Below are 21,716 nucleotides of genomic sequence, written 5' to 3'. Positions count from 1 at the left end.
GCATGCCTTCCCGCGCAGCGGGCCAGGGGAGGTGGCAGAGCCCGGGTTTCTGGGCCTGCCGCTGGGCTCTCGCCCCGCCGTGGGGCTCGCCGAGCCGGGGCCGCAGATAAAGGCCGCGGTGCGGGCCTCACCGGGCCGGCCTGCGAGCCCAGGCCCCGGCCCGACCGCCTCAAGCCCGGGGAGGCGCATGATGAAACTTCGCGGCGGGTTTCAACAGCAGCAGCAGCAGGCGGGGGAGGAGCCGGCACCGGCGGGAGCCGCCTTCTTCATCCCCCGCCGCGGCGAGGACGGCAGCTCTCCCTGCGCCGGCGACCGGGACGGGGTAAGGCATCTGGGCGGGCGGCGGCCCCTGAGCCGCGGGGCCGGGCCGGGCCGGGCCGGTGGGGGAGCGGGAGCGGGAGCGGGAGCGGGAGCGGGAGGCGCGGGGGACGCCGCCGGGCTCGGGCGGCCTCCGGGGCGAGTCCCCCGCACGACCCGGCCTTGCGCCGCTCCTGCCGGCGCCCTCGCCCCGCCGCCGTGCGGCCCCTCCGCGCCGTGCCCCGGCTTCGCGGTGAGGGGGCGGCGGGCCCGCGGTGCGCGGCGGGCGGCGGAGGACGGGGCGGCCGTGTGGAGGGGGGTCGGGGGGGGGGGGGGGGTAGGGGGTGTGTGCGGAGGGAACTTGCCCCGCGGGCCTGCGGTCGCCAGGGAGAAGAGCCGCGGAGACCGGGGGGCTCCCGGAAGCCGCCCCAGGTGGAGGGAAAGCCCGGCTCCATGTGCTGATGCTGAGCTCCCCGGCGCCATCACACGTCCAGATGAGAAAGGCGCAGAGGGAGCAACGCTGGTGCAGTGGCGTGCTCGCCTTGGCATGCCTTTCGCAGCCCCAGTGTCCCTGGAGATCCAGGCTTTGTGGTTCCCTGAACCCTAATCCTAACCCTAATGGGCACGTGGGGCTGGGGCTGAGGTCCCCAGCGCCATCGCTTGACCTGCAGGTCCCCAGCCTCAGCCCTACCATTAGTTAGGGTTAGGGTTCAGAGAGCTACAAGGCCTAGATCTCCAGGGACGCTGGGGCTGCAAAAGGCATGCCAAGGGGAGCACGGCACTGCACCAACGTTGCTCCCTCCAACACCTTTCCCGTCTGGGCCACCCATGGTTCTAGGGAAGCCTGGTCTAAACCTACCCTCTTTGACACTGTTGCCCCTTGTCCTGTCGCTACAGGCCTCAGTAAAAAGCCTCTCCCAGTCTTTCTTACAAGCCCCCTTTTTATACTGAAAGGACTGTTAACATTTCTGCTGAGATGATATTACTTCAACAGATCATACCCAATGCCCAATAACGATTTTGTTCTATTTGTGCTCTATAAAAAAATTGTAGACAACCTTGATGTACCTAAAGGTAAACTAAAGCCAACTTTCTTGCTGGCCAAAGGTCTGGGCAAACCGGGTTTTACCTGATGTTAGTAAAGTCTGCTGTTCTTTTGATCAGTCCTCTTGACAGTTAAGCTATTACTAGTCTACATTTGTTATCTGTGTTTTCTAGATGTCAGCTCTTGCTTAGAGTGTTCATGTCTTTATTGAACAGGTTCTCCACTTTCAGGTAGACCAACAGCGTCACCATGTGTGGTATCTGGGCCCTGTTTGGGAGTGATGAATGCCTTTCTGTCCAGTGTCTAAGTGCCATGAAGATAGCACACAGAGGTCCTGATGCATTTCGTTTTGAGAACGTCAATGGATTCACCAACTGTTGTTTTGGGTTCCACCGCCTTGCGATTGTTGATCAGTTATATGGCATGCAGCCTATCCGGGTGAAGAAATTCCCTTATCTGTGGCTGTGTTACAATGGAGAAATCTACAATTTCAAACAGGTAAGTGTTGTTTGGATCATATGGTATTTTCTTTTTTTCCTTTTTTTTTTTTTAATTTCAGAACTAGTGGATATTTGGAAAATGTTTAAAACACAGCGGACTAGAATATCAGAAAAACTTTAAAAAGTTATCAAATGACTAGTATTTAAAAGGAAGTAAATTGTCTCGATGAGCTGTGAATCTGTGGTGGCTTAGGTAGTAACATACTTAGTCTTTGTTGTGATTTAACCCAGTAGGCAACTAAACACCACACAGCCATTCGCTCACTCATCACTCACCCAGTGGGGATGGGGGAGAGAATTGGGAAAAAAAAAAAGTAGAATTCATGGGCTGAGATAAAGACAGTTTAATAGGACAGAAAAGGAAGGCAAAATAATAATAATAATATGCAAAAAAGTGATGCTTCTTTTTAAGTGATTGCTCACCATCTGCTGACCGATACCCAGCCAGTTCCCAAGCAGCGATTTCAGCCTCCTGGCCAACTCCCCCCAGTTTCTATACTGAGCATGATGTCATATGGTATGGAATAGCCTTTTGGTCAGTTTGGATCAACTATTCTGGCTGTGCCCCCTCCCAGTTTCTTGTGGCCCTGGCAGAACATGGGAAGCTGAAAAAGTCCTTGACTACCATAAGCACTACTTAGCAACAACTAAAACATTAATGTGTTATCAAACTAAATCCAAAGCACAGCACTATTCCAGCTACTAGGAAGAAAATTAACTCTCCCAGCCAAAACCAGGACCTTTAATACTGAAAAATCAATTCTTAATTAACAAGAAGAGCAATAAGTATTTGTATCTTCAGGTTTGATCAGTTTAAACTGAAGATGCATTTTTCGTTATCTCTTGGGGAAGAGAATTCCAAGGCTTTTTTTCCCCTTCTTCTCTCTTTATAATGCAAATGCTTTTAGACTGTCTTGCTCTTCAGTTATTTTGGGCCGTTCTCCAAGCTGTTGGGTATTGCACTTTTATTTCTGCGTATTAATCTAGATGGGATATGTCACTTATATTAATGTATATCATGCATGCTTATGTATTTATGTAAAAACAGCAAGTGCTAGGGAGATGTTTCCAGTATGCCACCAAAGTTCTTAGGTGTCTGCAGCTTTAGGCAGATGCTTTGTGGGGTTTTTGAGAGCCACCTAAGTGAGTCTCTTGGGCACAAAACAAGCAGCAACTCTGTACTTCCTGAAGTGTCTGAATGTCCCTCATGGGTGTGATACTGCTGCTGAACATCGTCTGTGTGCCTCAGTCCCTGTGCTGAGATGTCCGTGCTGCTTGTGTTACTTGTAAAGGGAAGTGATTCAATGTCATGGTTTAACCCAGCCGGCAACTAAGCACCACACAGCCGCTCGTTTACTCCCCCCATAGTGGGATGGGGGAGAGAATTGGAAGAGTGAAAGTAAGAAAACTCATGGGTTGAGATGAAGATAGTTTAATAGGTAAGGCAAAAGCCGCACACACAAGCAAAGCAAAACAGTTAATTCATTCACTCCTTCCCATCGGCAGGCAGGTGTTCAGCCATCTCCAGGAAAGCAGGGCTCCATCACACGTAACGCTTACTGGGGAAGAAAAAACACCATCACTCCAAACATCCCACACTTCCTCCTTCTTCCCCCAGCTTTATACGCTGAGCATGATATCATGTGGTGTGGGATATCCCTTGGGTCAGTTGGGGTCAGCTGTCCCCGCTGTGTCCCCTCCCAACTTCTTGTGCACCCCCAGCCTACTCGCTGGTGGGGTGGGGTGAGAGGCAGAAAAGGCCTTGACACTGTGTAAGCACTGCTCAGCAGTAATGAAAACATCCCGGTGTTACAAGGCTGTTTCCAGCACAAATCCAAAACGTAGCCTCATACTAGCTACTGTGAAGAAAATTACCCCAGCCAAACCCAGCACATTCACATCATCCAAATTTGGCATATAAAGCAGCTTACAATTGTGGCTGTCTCTGAATCATGCTGAAACTGAATGCTTAAAATGAATCATAAACTGAGCGTGGTAGTATCAGAAACGTATGAATAATCTGAGATGTCTTGGTACTTCTAACATCACATTTTTGATAGTCGGAGTCAGGCTACTGTCAGTGATGCCAGTGACATCAGTAACATCATTGGGAATTTGACTGAATAGGCAGGAGATCTTTCCCCCCACCCCCAATCTTTTAAGTATCTGGCCCTGCAGTCCATGTGAAATGTATTGTACCAACAGTCTGTAATACTTGCTGTGTTTTGCATTGTGGTTTTTCTGCTGCTGAAAGCAGTAAGAATTACTCTCAATCGTGCTACACGCAGAATCCTAAGGGGAATTTAACTACGCAAAGCTTGCATTGCCATTCGCAGGAATCTGGTTGTTCTCCCTGCATTATGAACCCTCTTTCTTTATAAAGAGATTTTTATTTCAGGCTTGTGGCTGAAACCTACCTAGGAAAGGGTCATTGGTGAAACAGGCATTTTGTTTAGGGCAATGACTTAGTTATTTTAATATTGACTCAATTTGATCCAAGACTTTGCCCCATAATTAGCAATTAAACCCAAAGAATTTAAGTTAAAATGCTGAAGCATTGGTTTTGTGGGGTTTCTTGGCTTTTTAGTGTTTTACCGAAACCCCCTCTTTCCCCCTGTCTGGTAGATACTGAAAGAACTTTAAGAGTAGCACCACAAGAACATGAAGAATATTTGGTCTGACTTAAGTCTGACAGCTAATTTCTTCCTTCCCCACTCCATCTGCACAGCCAGAGTGAAAAGGTTAGTTTGAGGAATGGAGGAAGATTAGGCAGAAGGAAATTCTCTGCATAAAAAAACCACTGAGGAATTGCAGTGACTGCATAAGTAAACCAGTTTATTTCTGAAGTATTTTTCTCAAGTTACCAGTGTCTCTGTGTTTTGGGGGGTAAGGGGCTTATGTAAATGTCATTATTATCTGATAAGAAAGTGGTACTGAGTGATTTGAGACTACAAGAAATGATGTCTTTGTTTCTGGTCCTATTTTGAGTTGGTTTTTTAGAAGCAGTGGGTGCCTGCTTCTGCCATTTGTCTGTGGGAGATGGGGAGTCCAGTGCTTCTGAAAACCATGGTCATGGGTTTGCAGTTTGACATCCTCAAATAGAAATGTATCCCTGAAAACTTGCTATAATGTGAATTGCTTAAGACTGCAGAGTCAATCTACATTGTTGGAGAGATGATCCTGGATGATATTTTGAACACAAAAGTGTAATTTCCTTCTTTGGCAGAAATGTTTCTAGAACTTTTGAACTGTGATTTTACAAAAAAACCTCAGTTTTCTTATTAAACAATTACATGCATGTTGTTTTTTCAATTAATAAGCAGTCAATGTTTGCAAATGCTAATTCATGCTTTTCTTTATATTTTTTCTTAGTTGCAGAAGCAGTTTGGATTTGAATATCAAACATTAGTGGATGGTGAGGTTATCCTTCATCTTTACAACAGAGGAGGAATAGAACAAACAGCATCCATGCTAGATGGTGTCTTTGCTTTCATCCTTCTGGATACTGCAAACAGAAAAGTGTTTCTGGCGAGAGATACCTATGGAGTCAGACCACTGTTTAAGGTGCTGACTGATGATGGATTTTTGGGTGTCTGTTCTGAGGCAAAAGGTAAAACCAGTTGTGTTTAGTGCCTAAATAATCTTAGGTATTGTTGTCGGAGACAAACTTCTTTGTCAGGCTTTTCTTCTAAGCGTGAAGTGAAAGTGAACTGTAAGTTCAGTAATAAATGAACTATATTTAGTAGTATAAGAACTACACATCACTAAAACAAAAACCACAGACAGTAAACCTCTAAGATGTTTAATTTTCCTTAATATCTCTAAAATAACTTGCTTATTTAATTTTATAATTCTTTGTGTTCTGGAATCATAGCAGTATTGAGCCCAAGATGTTTTATGTTACCCTGAAGTTAAATGTAGTCTATAGAGTTAGGCTAGACTTATGCTACAATAAATTATATTAGAATTTGTTCCTGGCATTCTATGGTGAACTGGGAAATAATGCCACAAGAACTGCTAATCTGTAAAAGCCAAGAATTTTAAAACCCTACTGAAATTTCCTGTGGCATTCAGTAATTTTCTAGTGATACTTAGTTTATTTGATGACAATTTTTCTTCCTTTGAGATGACACATCCACTACTCTTGTTTGTTTGTTTGGGTTTTTTTTGTTGTTGTTGTTTGTTTGTTTTCTAAGTAATTATTCCTAATCTTGACACTTGCATAAACAAATCCAAACAGTGCCAAAACGGAGTTTATTGCCTAAAATGCACTTTGGCTAAAACTGACTTTCACGATTACTTGTGCGTCTTCCATTTACTGTGTATCAGTTTTGTTATCAGACTCCAAAGTAGGTTGACTCCTCTAATAGCAGTACTAAGTACTAGCACTAAGAGCTGTACCATCTCTGCTTCTTGGGAAGAAAGAAGGGAAGTGAATGTTTTAGGGACTGTGTCCTATAACCATCACAGTGAATTACCGGTCCCTCTCTAACAGCAATTCTGTATCTTTCTTGTGGAGTTTCTCAAGGGGCATCCAGGTGACCAGCAGGTGCAAAACATCCTCTTTCACAAGAGGAATGGAAATGAGGTTTGGCTACAAGTTTGATTCTTGGCATTCATTAGCAGTGGTGTAGATCAGCCTGGAGCTGATGAGTTATCAAACCACTAAACCAATGTCAATTAAGCAGTCACTTCAGTGATGTAGTTTTATTACAAACCCCTTGTTAGCTTAACTACACTTAATTTTAAACACAAAATCAGTTATTAACTGTCATTTGAATTCTCATAAGCATATTACACCTTGACCTGGACATCATGTAATCAGTTAGAAAAGTGCTCTTCTTAACGCTCACAGGAGTAAATTGCTACTTACCAATTAGTAAAACTTGCTGGCTTCCTTTCTCTGCTATCTGCCTCAGCTTGAGATGGCTCTCATCTGTGTGTGCAGCCTGCCAGAAGCAGAATCATGCTTCAGCCAGGGCGGACTCAGAATGATATTTTTTATTACCAAATTTAGGATCTGGAGAATATGTTTGTATATAGTTTTAGTATAGAGGCTGTTGAGTGAGATAGAACTTAACCATCCCAGGTTAAAAACTCAGACTTTTTTTCCCTTTTTATCTGTAGGACTTATCAACTTAAAGCATTCAACATCCTTATGTCCTAAAGTGGAACCATTTCTCCCGGGTCATTATGAAGTGTTGGATTTAAAGCCCTCTGGCAAGGTTGCATCAGTGGAGGTAGTAAAATTTCATAGCTATAAAGATGAACCACTCCATGCTGCGTGTGATACAGTGGAAACTCTGCCTTCAGGTAGTACAGCAAAGCATTCACTACTTATTCTAATTAAAAAGTGAAAAACATACAATCTTTGAATATAAAATTTGTATTGATTAGTTTAAACAAATGCTATTTAAAAAAAAAAACGGAAGAATCTTTATAATGTAGGAACTTGAGAATTGGTTTTGTAGACAGTCGTGTACAAAGATATCTGAACTTGCATGCCCTCATTATCAAAGGAAATTCAGACAAACATCTTTGTTTTCCTAATTGCATAATCCAACAAAGTGTAAGTAATGCTTCTTGGGCTTGGATTTTTTTTTCCCCCCTCTCTCTTCTTTTCTGGACAGGCTTGGATCTTGAAACAGTGAAAAGCAACATCCGTATTCTGTTTGAAAATGCTGTTAGAAAACGTTTGATGGCTCACAGAAGGATTGGTTGTCTTTTGTCAGGTAAGTAGCAAGAATCACAATTCTTGTCTCTTCTCTCTCTTTCGCCCATATTCTACCAGTTAGAAGAAAGTATGCTGGCTCTTCTGCTGTGATGTACCTGAAGTGATCTGAATCTTCATTTGTTTTTTAGTTACAGAGAACTTGTTAGTTTGTGATAAAGTTTTCCAGTTTACAAGTATCTTGAAAGTCTTACGCTTTTAAAGTTTACTCCGGGATGGGATGTTGGCTTGTTGAGACACTGACCATTTTTGACTAAGAAAGAAATACAATACTCTTAGTGAAAAATCACCCAATATATTCTTAAACATTTAAGATTTATGCTTAGGTTGGTGTCTAAAAATAAAGTGTAATTATTAGATTCACTGTGCACTGAGTGAACATAGAAGGCGGCCTTGGCATGTTCAGCTCGCAGGAGGAACTGAAGTTCTTACTTGTCGCCTTCTTTGCTTTAGCCTCCATCTTAGACTGCCCTTGATTCACCAAATTGGAGGGGAGCATCTGGACCAAAATTATTTGCTACACTCTTTTTTCAGGTGAGGTAAAGGCTGACCAACCCCCAACTCTCTCAGCCTTTCTTCGTAGGAGAGGTGTTCCATTTGTCTGATCATTTTTGTGGCCCTCCTCTGGACCCACTCCAACAGGTCCATGTCTTTCCTGTGCTGACAGCTCCAGAGCTGGACACAGTACTCCAGGTGGGGTCTCACCAGAGCAGAGTAGAGGGGCAGAATCACCTCCCTTGACCTGCTGGTCATGCTTCTTTTGATGCAGCCCAGGATTTGGTTGGCTTTGAACATCAGTAATTGTACTCATTTATCATGAACCCTATTAAATGTGCATTCGAATGAGAGAGAACTGACTAGGAGATACTGTTGGACTATTTCCTTACTATGGCATCATAAAAAGTTGGAGGGAGTTAAATGAAAGAAGGAGATACGCAGAGTTGGAAGATCCCAGTCTGAGTAAAGAGCCTGTTCAAAAACCAAATTTCAGATATCAAATTAGAAGGCAGTCAGCAGCTCCTCAGATGCACATGCAGAATGTATTAGTTGCAAAAGTAAGCGCTCGTGCTGGTATAATACCAGAGTATCTCAGTATTTCACAATTTTGAGTATGCTTGGAGCATCATGGTTGGAGAATTGCTTTTGTTTCCAATGATGGAGGGAGTTCTGCGTCTTCACAGTGGAAACTCAGGTTTTGATTTCCCTGATTTCCACATCCTAAGCACTCAGTTTGATTTCTGTGCTCTCCTTTTCTCAGATAGGCATGTAATTTCTACAGAAGGAGATTTTTTTCACAAGGTAGCATGCCCACAAAGGGGATCAGGGTGGCAATGGATGGTAATGCACTCAGCTGAAGAAACACATACAGGCTGTAGGAAATTAAGAGGGTTTTGCCTCATGCTTGTCAGAACTGCAGGCAGGCATGGGAGAACAGGTACTGTGTTTTACTCAGTACTTCAAAAGGGAGCAGTAGGTAGAACTAGTCAGGGATTAGCAGAACTAGGTCATAAGAATAAGAAGGTGGAGGCTTAGAGTACATCTGGGAACCTTGTGCATCTCTTGGTTTATTTTTTGTCTGTTTTCCAAACTGTTCAAATCCTTCCACTGTCCTCTGAGAAAGAAGAGGAGGAAAAAAAAAAAAAAAAGAATGTCACTAGTGAACCTTTTCACTTTGAAGTGACATTTAAGAAATTAATTCCACGCAAAATGTGTGAAACACACTTTTGAAAAATGGTTGGGGAAGAGTGGAATCGTTACACTAAATATTCTGTTCTTCTACTTAATTCTTTTTTATTCAGACAGCAACCCCCCCAAAAAAGGTTTACATGGTTCTGTCAGTAGAGTATCAAATGTGTAGGTAAGGAAAGAATAGTGAGCAGTTTTGAAATGGAGAATAAATACCACTATAACAGAGTTGAGAAGGGGCATGTTCTGTAGTGGTACAATGTTTTCAGAACACTTTCTGTGTATCTTAAAGAAGGATTTCCACTGATGCTTGACACACCAAAAGTACTAACAACTGTTACTGAAAATGTTCCACTGAAGTTGCCTGATTCTCTTGTTAAGCAGAGGTAAATGTGCACTTGTACAAGAAGTACCTTGGATTCACACGGCTTAAAAATGAAGCCCACTCATAAGATTCCGCCATCTAGATTCAGTGTTCTTAAGGGGAAACAAAAAACTAGTCAAACACCTAACCAAATAATTTGTTTTGTTGGCAGGGGGCTTAGATTCCAGCTTGGTTGCAGCTGTTCTTCTGAAACTGATGAAAGAAATCAACATCAGTTATCCATTACAAACCTTTGCAATTGGAATGGAAAACAGTCCTGACTTACTGGCTGCCAGAAAGGTGTAGTAAGCATTGCTTTCAGTTTGTTCTGAGCTGCTGGATGCTAAACAGTGTATATTAATGGTGCTACCTTCAAGATATGGTATTAATAGTAATACTGAATATTCATGTATTGCTATGATGTAAATCAGTTTGCAGTAGATCATTTAGTACAACATTTGCTGCTTAGTTAAATCTTACAAAAGAGATAACTGAGCCTACCTATTTTCTCTTGCATTTGGAAGACTTCCATGACAGACTCCCATTGCATTGTTACCAAAAGGATGGTATTTCGGAGTTGTCTGAATTCTGCCTCTGGGTTTTAGGGTAAATCTCCATGCTATGGTTCCTGTGCTATGGCATTTGTGTATATGTTAAATATTTTAAGTTAATCATCAGTTTACTGAATTAAGAGCCTTGTACAAACTGTTTGGCATCTGGGGTACCCTTTAGATATCCAGGTTGTCATGGCTTTTGAGCTGCTTTTTCTCTTCAGGGCAAATACCCAGAGTATTTAGAGCCTCTACAGATTCCTTTATGCCTTGGGGAAGCAGCTGGATGGTCTGTTATAATCATGATTGAACACTGTAATTAGGGAGACTATGTTCCCTCTGGTCAAGGTACCACTGCAAGTCACAGGGGCTGCTACAGTATCATCTTTTTTTGGCCTAATGTTATATAATTCTCACTGTGGCAGAAGGGAGCTGGTGTTTTCACTCAGTGTGTGTGTTTTAAACACTATGTGTGTTTTAAAAATGTTTTAATTGAAAAGCAATATGTTATTGTGACCTTTTACAAACAGGTGGCAGCACATATAGGCAGTGAACATCATGAAGTAATATTTAATTCTGAAGAGGGAATTCAGGCAATAGAGGAGGTTATCTTCTCCTTGGAAACCTACGATATAACAACAGTAAGAGCTTCAATCGGTAAGATTTTTTTAATAGCAATCTTTGCTTTATATAGCCCAAATAAAATTTTATGCAAAATCATGTAGTCATCTCCTAGATCCTTTAGCTGTCACAGAACCTGGGAACTGGGACTCTTAAGTTCTGCTCCCCGGTCTTGCCTGTGATACCACACTGAGGCAAAAACAGTTATTAGTTTCAAAGTCACCAACTGTATAAAACAATTGTCAAGATCTGTTCCTGAAGCTTTGGGATGAAAAACAAAAGTTATATGAGAAGAAACATTAGATCTACAGGTCTAGGTTTTCTGCTCTGATAAGTATGAACCTTGGAGGAAGGGGGAAAATTTACAGGTTATCTGAGGTACTGAATATTATGATAGCAAAACAATTATGATTACCCTATTCCTTGCATAATTTTAACACTAAAGTGAAGTATTTCTTGTCACCCTCTAGTACACACATGCACTCAAGCCACATAGACTTCTTATAATGTATGTTTGATTCTGAGAAATGAAGGAAGTCACCAGCGTAAGAATGAAACACCCTAATCTAGTGTGACCTTCTGTGTAATGCCAGCTATGACATTTTACCCAGTTAATCTTGTGTCAGCCTAAAACATTGTAAAAAAGTTAATAAGCCAAATAGGCAAAACAGTTTTGAAAACCCAGGTCCCTAGTGGAATTTGGTACACAAAGATAGGACTTCGCAATGTGAAATAATGAATGTGTTTCTTTAAAAAATAAAGCCAACTTTTCATCTGTCATCTTTCTTTGTGATTGTGGGTTAGCATGAGAAATAATGAACTAGATCCTTTTCATTAGATCTCTAATATTTTTGTTATAAAAGCACATTGTTCGGAAACATGTAATGAGGGGAAGGCATAATTCTGATTAATAAATAATTCTTTAAAAAAAAATTAAAGGGCTTCATCCAATTCAACCCACAGTGGCAGAGAATTAAGCAGCAACTTTTGGTGGTAGTTTTGTTCTCCAAAGCTAGAAGGCTTGTTCAGGACTGTGCTGGAATTAATCACATGCTTAATTAAGTCAGAGTAACTCCTATATGTGTTCACACGGGAATCCTCCAGCATTCCCAGGATCAGACACACACATCTTTCTGATATTTTGAGGGCTAAGTATAAATACACAGTTTAGATGTATTTGCAGCACTTAGTTTGTGTGGCTGTTGATGGCTTTGAATAACAATGAGATGTTATTTTAGTGTATTGCAGTTGTTTGCTACAGAGGAAAGTAGTGTAGGAGAGAAACTTCTATAATGCTAAATTTAAAACTGTACTAGCTGTATATAGCATCATACATGTAGCTGTATTTTAATAACTTTATACTTTTTTTTTAAGGTATGTATCTTGTCTCCAAATATATACGGAAGAAAACGGACAGTGTGGTCATTTTTTCAGGAGAAGGATCAGATGAGCTGACACAAGGATATATATATTTCCATAAGGTAAATATATTCACTATACAGAAAGTCCTTGAGCTGCTCGTTCTCCCCTTAAACAGAAAATCTCTACTGAGATTTCAAGGTGTAGAGTTTGAGAGTTGTCACAGCTGTATATTTGCTGAGAATTTCTCCTGAGGTGGCATAAAATCCAAGGGATTCAATTTAATCACTTGAAAAATAACTTTTTTTTAAACTTCAAAATTCCTGAGACTGTTGTTTCTTGTATGTGGTCTTTGCTAGTTCTGAGATCACCCAGTGATCATTACAACTTAAACACCAGGCAGCAAGTTCCCTCAGTGCAGCTGTATTATGTCTGTGTGCTACATGCATATGTCTGGTTACAGGCGCCGTCTCCTGAAGAAGCTGCTGAAGAGAGCGAGAGGCTTCTGAAGGAGCTTTACCTGTTTGATGTACTTCGTGCGGACAGAACTACTGCAGCACACGGGTAAAACATAGTCTCTTGGATGCTGAGGACTTGTGTGATTTAAAAGATGTTCAAGTGGTGTTCCCCAGGGCTTAGTATTGGGGGCAGTTCTCTGTAATATCTTTATCAATGATCTGGATGAGGGGTTCGAGTGCACCCTCAGTAAGTTTGCAGATGACACGAAGTTGGGCGGGAGTGTCGATCTGCTGGAGGGTAGGAAGGCTCTACAGAGGGATCTGGACAGGCTGGATTGATGCGCCAAGGCCAATTGTATGAGGTTCAACGAGGCCAAGTGCCGGGTCCTGCACTTGGGTCACAACAACCCCATGCAATCCTACAGGCTTGGGGAAGAGTGGCTGGAAAGCTGCCTGGCAGAAAAGGACCTGGGGGTGTTGGTCAGCAGGCAGCTGAATATGAGCCAGCAGTGTGCCCAGGTGGCCAAGAAGGCCAACAGCATCCTGGCTTGTATCACAATAGACTAGACTAGGCAATTTCATTTGGAAGGGTCGTACAATGATAGTCTACTCCAACTGCCTGACCACTTCAGGGCTGACCAAGTTAAAGGATGTTATTAAGGGCGTTGTCCAAATGCCTCTTAAACGCTGACAGGCTTGGGGCATCACCCACCTCTCTAGGAAACCTGTTGCAGTGTTTGACCACGCTCTCACTAAAGAAATGCTTCCTAATGTCAAGTCTGAACCTCCCCTGGCGCAGCTTTGAACCATTACCAGGCATCCTGTCACTGGATACTGGGGAGAAGAGATCAGCACCACTTCCCCTCCTCAGGAAGCTGTAGAGAGCAATGAGGTTGCCCCTCAGCCTCCTTTTCTCCAAACTAGACAAACCCAGAGTCCTTAGCCACTCCTCACAGGAAATTCCTTCCAGCCCTTTCATGAGCTTTGTTGCCCTCCTCTGGACACATTCAAGGACCTTAAAATCCTTCTTAAATTGTGGGGCCCAGAACTGCACACAGTATTGATGGTGAGGCCACACCAAGTCTGAATACAGAGGGATAATCACCTCTTTTGGCTGGCTGGTTATACTGTGTTTGATGCACCTCAGCGTGCAGTTTGCCCTCTTGGCTGCCAGGGCACACTGCTGACTCATACTGAGCCTGCTGTCGACCAGCACCCCCAGATCCTTTTTTACAGGGCTGCTCTCCAGCCACTCCTCTCCCAATTCATAATTGCACCCAGTATTACTCCGTCCCAGATTCAGAATCGGGCATTTCGACTTGTTAGACTTCATGCCATTAATCATTGTCCAATGCTCCAATCTGTCTAGATCCCTCTGCAAGGTAACTTGTCCCTCAAGAGAGTCAACAGCACCTCCCAGTTTCATATCACCAGAAAACTTGCTAATGGCGTATTCAACTCCTGCATCCAGATTGTTAATAAATATATTGAACGGAACTGGCCCTAGAATTGAACCCTGAGGAACACTGCTGGTGACCAGTTGCCAGCTGCATTTAGCCCCATTCACTACAAGCCTTTGAGCTCTGCCCTTCAGCCAGTTCTTCACCCAGCACACTGTGAACCTGCTCGTCCCACAGTTGGACAGCGTGTCCAGAAGGGTGCTGTGAGGGAAAAGTATCAAAAGCCTTACTAAAATCCAGAAGAACTACATCCACAGTCTTCCCTTCATCCGCTGGGCGGGTGACCTTATAGAAGGGTATCAAGTTATTTAAACAGGACTTTCTCTTTGTGAACCTGTGACTGTGCCAGAAGTAGTGTGGCCAGCAGGAATAGGAAAGTGATTGTCCCCATACTCAGCACTGGTGAGGCTGCACCTCAAATACTGTGTTCAGTTTTGGGCCACTCGTTACAAGAAAGACACTGAGATGCATCCTCAGAGCAACAAAGCTGGTGAAGAGTCTATTCCTATGAGGAGCGGCTGAGGGAACTGGGGTTGTTTAACCAGGAGAAGAGGAGGCTGAGGGGAGACCTTATCGCTCTCTACAACTACCTGAAAGGAGGTAGTAGTGAGGTGGGTGTCAGTCTCTTCTCCCAAGTAACAAGTGATAGGATGAGAGGAAACAGCCCCAAGTTGCACCAGGAGAGATTTAGATTGGATATTAGGAAAAACTTCTTCACCAAAAGGGTTGTCAAGCATTGGAACAGGCTGCTCAGGGAAGTGGTTGAGTCACTGTTCCTGGAGGTATTTAATTAGATGGTAGACATGGTGCTTAGGGACATGGTTTAGTGGCGGACTTGGCAGAGTTAGGTTTTCGGTTGGACTCAATGATCTCAAGGGTCTTTTCCAACCTAAATGATTCTATGATTTTAAAATTGAAGTTGTAGCCTGAAGGAATTTCAGCAACAGCAAACCACGCTGCAAAATCTTATCTGGTCTTCTGTGCTCGTAGAGCCCACTATGTTGCCAACTGATGCAGGAAATATCTTTTGTCTGGGATTGTACTGGTCTTTATAGAAGCAGTGAATTAGAAATATAAATACACAGAGTTAAGGAAGGAAGGCAAAATTGTATTTGAATTTGGTTTTTTTGAGGTTTAGACAAAGAGGAATCTTGAATCTCATAATCAGCGTCCATATGAAGAATTTAAAAACATACTGAAAGAGAAGGGTGTGTGCATTGACTCAGGTAGCTGACTGTAATAAAGAGATGTTAGGATACAGTCTGTGTGACTGATACCTTGAAGAATCACCAAATTGTACACTGCAGAAAATACCATTATTTTACTGAAGAAATACATGAATTAAAAGGAGAATATTGTTGGGAGCTGGCTATAGATGAGAAAAGGGTGGTACCTTTGGCAAAGCAAACAACTTACCAATCAGGAAACTTATGTTGTATATTGGTCCTGCCACAAAATTACTTGCCCAGGTTTTTATAACCTTCTTATGTTTCTCTTTCCTATATAAAAGATGAACAGGGTGCAGGAGACCTGCCATTTGCCTCATAATTTGTTTTGTGCTGAAAAGTTTGGCCACATATTCAAGGCTGTTTGATATCACACTCTGGCCACTCTTCTTTGGAGAGTTGCCATTTCTTGAAGAGAAACGGGTCAACTTCCCAGCACTGCTAGGAAGAAAGAACCCTTGTATTAATAAATTAAAACTGAATTTAAGGTGTTCAGATTTGTGGAGAAAAGGGAGAGGAATTAAGAGTAGAAAGGAAATGATGGGAGAAGGGATGAAAGTACCTTTATCAGTTAGAAAAAAATAACTGTAGGGAAAGACTTGCAATGCAAATCTTGTCAGTGTATGTGGAAACTGAGCCTCAGTACTTGATTGCTGAATGATGATGCTTTGTATTGGTAAGGTGATTATTGCCTGAAGTAGTTGAAGTGTTTTATCAGAGGAGAAGCTACAGAGACAATGAAATTACTAGAATGGAGTATAACATCTCCATTTGACTTTGAAGCTGGGCAGCATAATGTCTCTTAAGGAAACACACTGAGAGGGTTTCTTCCTACCAAAGACACAGTTCCTGTAATGTTATTTGTTGCCTTCAGTGTCCTTAGAAGCCATCGTATGAGTAAGTGAATGTAAGCAGGAGGACTTTGTGCATGTATATCTGCCACTGGTGTAGGAGAGAGCTTGTTGTGCAAATGCTGCATGATCAGTAGTCAATAGCTTAGTGGCGTCCATGCAGGCTCCTTTTTGTTGTTTCTTGAAAACACAAACAAATGTGGATTTCAGAAATGACAGCAAGAACCCTTGCTTGGTTCTGTGATATCTTTACAAATGCTGATGCAAATCCCAGTGAGCAACTTGGTAGTCCTCTGGGAGCAACAGGATTTTTTTTCAATGTGTTTTTGCTTACATGGAACAACAGTTGTTGCAAATCCTGCGGGACTGTAGTCTTTAAATTCATTGTAGGAGAAGCTGTCCAGTAGATGGCATCGTAAATCATCAAGATCTTTATTAATCTGTGCTGACCATATTCTTAACTTTCCAAATTGATTAATTAAATGCAGATAGTCATGAACATGCAAGTGAAGTTTCTTCTAAGTAAAAGCAGAAAACCTTGAGTTTATGCAAAAGACAGGGGAAAGCTTAACTGTTATGGAATTTGTAAGTAGATAACTTGTTGAATTAATTCAGTATCTTTTCTATTTATTTCCCCTGTTTAGTCTTGAACTGAGAGTCCCATTTCTGGATCATCGGTTTACTGCTTATTATTTATCTCTACCAGCAGAACTGCGAATCCCAAAGGTATGTAAAACTAGGGTTAGACCCAAGTGTAAGCTCACAAATTCACTGATGCGTGTTCTAAGCACGACCAAATTGCTGAATTCAATGGTTAAGTCCTCTACCCAAAGTCAAGCATGCTCTTAAATATTTTGCTGGCCTGTTGGACTACTGGGAACCCTTTTCTGACCAGACCTTCTGAAAGGAAACCATTTCTTAAGTGTTTAAAACTGGATCTTTGTACTGCAGTTCCTGAGACTCACAACATTGTTTGTTGTTCTGCAAACAGAATGGAATTGAAAAATACCTTTTAAGACAGTCTTTTGAAGACTCCAACTTGCTTCCCAAAGAAATACTCTGGAGACCCAAAGAAGCTTTCAGTGATGGTATAGCATCAGTGAAGAAATCCTGGTTTTCTATTCTTCAGGACTATATTGATCAACAGGTACAATACCACTTTTTTTTCCCCCTTGTCTTTCACATTTAGGCTTATTAGATACGGCTGCCAAGGGGAGGCAGCTCACATGCTTAGTTGGAAGAATAAATCTGGGGATGACAGTAACTGGAGCTTCATGGTGGAGAAGCAAGATAAACTTTAATCAACGGTCTTCTAGCCATCTGAGTTGGTTAAAGGCATTTGAAATCCAAGGAAATGAACATCATATAAGTATCTGGATTGCAAATTAGGTTGTGTGTCGGCAAACACAATTTGAGGGTTACATGCAAAGCAGCTGCTTCCGCTGAAGGCACTTGCATGGACTTACTCTGCATCTGAGTAACAGCATAATAACTTCATAATGTCCTTTCTTGTTTATGTCATTCCTTTTTTCCCAGCCATGCCTAGCTAAGCCCTTCTGCTTTTTAACGCCTCTGCTTGCATTGCTAACCAATGAAGACTTACAGCATTTTGGCTTTGGACAAAGGATAATCATCTCTGCTGTACAGAGGTAGTTTAATCATCGAGAGGAAAGAATAACACCCAGTTTACACCAGAGCTCTGTTCTACAGAAATATGTGTAGTCTGGCTTGTGGGCAGGTGCTTGTCTGTCCTGCCACCAACTGCTTGTTTCCCATTTTCTTTCTCTATATCCACACGCAAGAAAGTAGTTGGGTCAGGCAACAGTGTTGTGCTGCCTGTACTGAGCCTGTATTGGTGTAGTAGGGGCAAATTTATTTCATGGCTGTGAGGAGTTAGACAGCATGTTGACAGTGGAGGCTAGCTGCTTTAGAAAGTGCCTCAGCTGGTGCAACTATTCATCTTCCCTTTCTTAGGCAACTTAGCAACTGCAGGTGTCTTTGCATCCCAGGTCTTTTGTTGCTAAGAGCTTGGTTATACAAGCAGAGTCAACAGCTCTGTGTTTTTAAAAAAAACCAGGAAGCCACTTGCATGGCAAAAAGACTTCTTTAAGTTGTTCCAGTTGATTCACAGCAAAGAGAAGGATAGGAGAGAAGTTTTTGTGAGCTTACTAACAAAGGTGATTGTAACCCAAAGAGGGGCTTCACATATAATGCAGAGAGAAATATTAACAGCACTGGAAATATAGTTATGTATAGTTATGTATTCATAAAGATCAAGGGAGCCTATGACAAAAATTCACCTGTCAGAAACCTCTGCCTCTAGAAAAGAGGTTGTTTTGTGTTGGGTTTTTTTGTTTGGTTGGTTGGGTTTTTTTAAATCTATGGGCATTCAGTGGTTGGTGAATCCTTGTCTGTCTTTAACTTGCAGCAAATTGTCTTGTAAAAGTTAAATGTATTTGCAGCTTAACTTGGGTTTTGCTTATGTCTATAGGTTGATGACCTTCTGCTGGAAAAGGCAGCGGAGAAATATCCTTTCAATCCTCCTAAAACGAAAGAAAGTTATTACTACCGCCAGATCTTTGAAAAGCACTACTCAGGGCAAAGCAGCTGGCTGCCCCACTACTGGATGCCAAGATGGGTTAAAGCTACTGATCCTTCAGCTCGCACGTTGAAACATTACAAGTCGGCTACCCAAGAATAGGCTGTTGAAATAATCCCCCAAATAGACGTGCTGCAAGCAATTTGCATGCACTCTGCTTTAAAAAAAACAGATTATGGAAACCTAAAGCTTAAATGGTCTTTAAAAGATGTATTTTGACAATGCTTTTTGAAAATAAGAGCTTTCTGTGGTTAGTGTACTATTAAAAATTCACCCTGCTGTACCAAAACTTCGTAATTCATGGGAAAATACTTTATGGACAAGGAACTACCTTATTTGGCAGCTGTGTTCCTTATGTGACCTCGATTGTATTAATTTGCCTTGCAGCCATTTTATGTCTTTTAATGTGAACTCTGTTTTGAGGACTTGAATAAGGCTAAGCAATGCAAACTGCTGCAGGCCCTCTGAGCAAAGGGGAATCTGACCCTAGCTATTTCATCGTTTTGTGTTCCTGGCTGTGGGATTTGGATAGTCTGTCTATATCACTGTGTTCTGAATGTCTTTCTAAGCATTCCTGAGAACGTTGGCCTGGTTTTCAAAAGGTATTTAGATATTCATAGCTATGCAGAGATGCTTACTAGAGTTTATAATAGTGGTGGTGCTGGGTGTTACTTCATTAAATGAATGGGAATCTTAGTTGTTACTGTAAAGCCACCTGTTGGCTGGTTTGAATCTCATAAATATACCAGCACTCTAAAGATATTGTGGTGGTTATCAAAGAACAGAACAGACAAGAGAAGCCAAGTTACGACTTTGTTTCTAACTCAAAGGCTTCAGTTTTTAAATATATGTATTATTCTTGAAAATAGAGTGTTAACCAGGTGATTTGTATCGGTCTGATGGAAGCTGCATGACTAAGTATTTTAAGAAATTTCTTGCTTATTGAGTTTTTCCACCTGTATGATGAAAAGGTAGACTGTCTTGCTGCTCAGCTGCATGTGGCCAACTGTGTGGTGAGCCAATCCTGTTAACCATAGATTTTAGTCAGACAAAGCATCATTGAAGACAATGGGATCAGACACCTTGCTTGGAAAAATGGAAAAAAAGCTTCTTCAGAAACCACAAGAACTTCTAATACCCTACTGAAAAACATGTGACTTTTTACCCAGGACAACTTTTTAGGCATGGGGGCTGCTTTTTTAAAGGTAACTTAAACATAAGTGTGGTCAAAAATATACATGTGTGCTGCAGATTGACTTGATTAGCATTATGCTCTTTATGAAGACAGAAGTCTAGTTTATATCTATATTATCCTCTTGACTAGGAAACCAAAGGCAATTGTTATTTAAAAGCTAAAATATAAGAAATTCTGGTTTAAAATCTTCATAAAATGACTGTTTGTCTATTTATTACTGCCCCTAAATTGTTTGAATCTCTATTCCAGAAACCCTACTGAACCTCTTGGTGGTACCACGGAGCCCATGAACTGTCCAGCTATGGCTAGTAGTGGCCATATTTTGACATAAACTTGCACATACTAGTCATTTGTGAATATACGATGAGTAAGGTAGTACTTCCCTGTAGCCTTCTTTACTTAAGGGCCATGTGCTTGTCTTTTTGGATTTCTTTGAAGCAGTAAAGTATATTTTGACTTGGGAGAGGAGTATAGAGTATGTTGATTAGGTACTGATGTGTAAAGGTAAGATTTACTACTCTCTGTAAACTTCCCAAGGCTGAGATGATAAGAAAATAGCATTTGCCTGAAGGAAAAATAGGCTTAACACATTTTGGGGTCTTTACTCAAATGTGCTTTCTGCTGCAACATTGTCAGGTATTCAGGGAAATCCACCTTAATTTTTTTAATTCCTAATACATTGGGCATTTACATAGTGAGGCAAGATCCTAGACTGGTGATCCTAATTATTTTAGCTTTTTACTGATGTGCAGAGGAAAAATAGTGTTTGCTGCCTTATTCTTCTTAAAGGTATAAAAGCTAGGGGTCTCAGGAATGAAAACTTGTTCATTCCTCCTCCATGTAGACTCGAATTCTACAGCCTTTTTTGCTTTTGTGACACTCTGTACTTTTTTTTTTTTTTAAGACAACAGCTACTGTGTATCATCTGCTAGCTGCAGACATGTTTGTAGTTTGTCGCAGGAGAGAATAGGATGCACGTCCAGAGTGTAACATGGGATGCAGGTCCAGAATGTAACTCTGTCTTGTCCGGTTTTGCTTTTTATTTTTCTTCCTTCCCGCTGTGGTTGCCGTCTGCTCGCACTCCATTTCTTTTGGAGAAAATTAAGCTGGACTATTCTGACAGCTTGAGTAGGTTGGTTTGAGTGGTGTGTCAGACCAGAGGTGGGGATGGGGAATTAAAATCAGTGGTCCACCTGGGAGGGAGGAGATGGGTAGCTCCTTGGCTTGCAGGACTGCTAAGGGCTGGGGGAGAACCTGTAGGGTTCTTGCAAAGTGGATAAAGTAGTGTGTGGGGTTTCTTTTTATTTATTTTCATTTTGCTTTGAATTGATTAAATTATTAAATTATGTTTTCACTGCAATCTCTCCCTTTTTTGAGGAAGAAGAAATAAACAGTGTAACTGCCAAAGAGAGCACTGCAGTGTATAGGACCTACTAATTGTTTAAGGTTGCCCAGTGACACCCATGCCCTTCATCTTTTTAATAAAACCTACCTGCTATTTTAACCTCCAGCTAACTGGCTTGTGTGGAGCTTCAATGACTGTCTCCACATCCAAATGTCCGTAACAGTGACTCTCCAGGGAAGCTCCCCAGTGCAAACCGATGTGTAACAGCCAGTGAACACTTGATAGGACTTTGGGGACCCTTGGTCCTTTGGGCAGAGTTTTCTAAGTGGAATGGTTTGAAATCATATAAAATGTTTGCAATTGTGTTTAAAATCACAGTAAAGTGTAAAAGCAGCCTGTTTTACCTAAGAGAATATGGAGAGTCTCTT

The 21,716-nt window shown here is 41.9% G+C and overlaps 1 protein-coding gene across 2 annotated transcripts; it reads left to right on the top strand.

Annotated features, from left to right (window-relative positions):
• Positions 1-288: 288 nt before the first annotated feature.
• Positions 289-20,137, top strand: ASNS (asparagine synthetase (glutamine-hydrolyzing)). 2 transcript variants are annotated; one of them, XM_075705138.1, is made up of 12 exons: positions 289-322; positions 1,577-1,840; positions 5,215-5,452; positions 6,970-7,155; positions 7,473-7,574; positions 9,796-9,923; positions 10,705-10,831; positions 12,170-12,276; positions 12,618-12,718; positions 16,794-16,875; positions 17,141-17,296; positions 18,641-20,137. In XM_075705138.1, the coding sequence occupies exons 2-12, from the start codon at positions 1,592-1,594 to the stop codon at positions 18,848-18,850; spliced, it is 1,686 nt and encodes a 561-aa protein (XP_075561253.1). In that variant the 5' UTR covers positions 289-322; positions 1,577-1,591; the 3' UTR covers positions 18,851-20,137. The 2 variants fall into 2 exon arrangements, with proteins under 2 accessions (XP_075561253.1, XP_075561252.1); XM_075705137.1 differs by having other exon boundaries at positions 1,573-1,840.
• Positions 20,138-21,716: the final 1,579 nt, after the last annotated feature.

Source organism: Pelecanus crispus, chromosome 2 (genome assembly GCF_030463565.1).
Source record: "Pelecanus crispus isolate bPelCri1 chromosome 2, bPelCri1.pri, whole genome shotgun sequence".
In the NCBI taxonomy this organism is placed as follows: domain Eukaryota; kingdom Metazoa; phylum Chordata; class Aves; order Pelecaniformes; family Pelecanidae; genus Pelecanus; species Pelecanus crispus.
The sequence above is the reverse complement of the archived record's forward strand: the minus strand, read 5'-3'. Positions and strand labels throughout refer to the sequence as shown.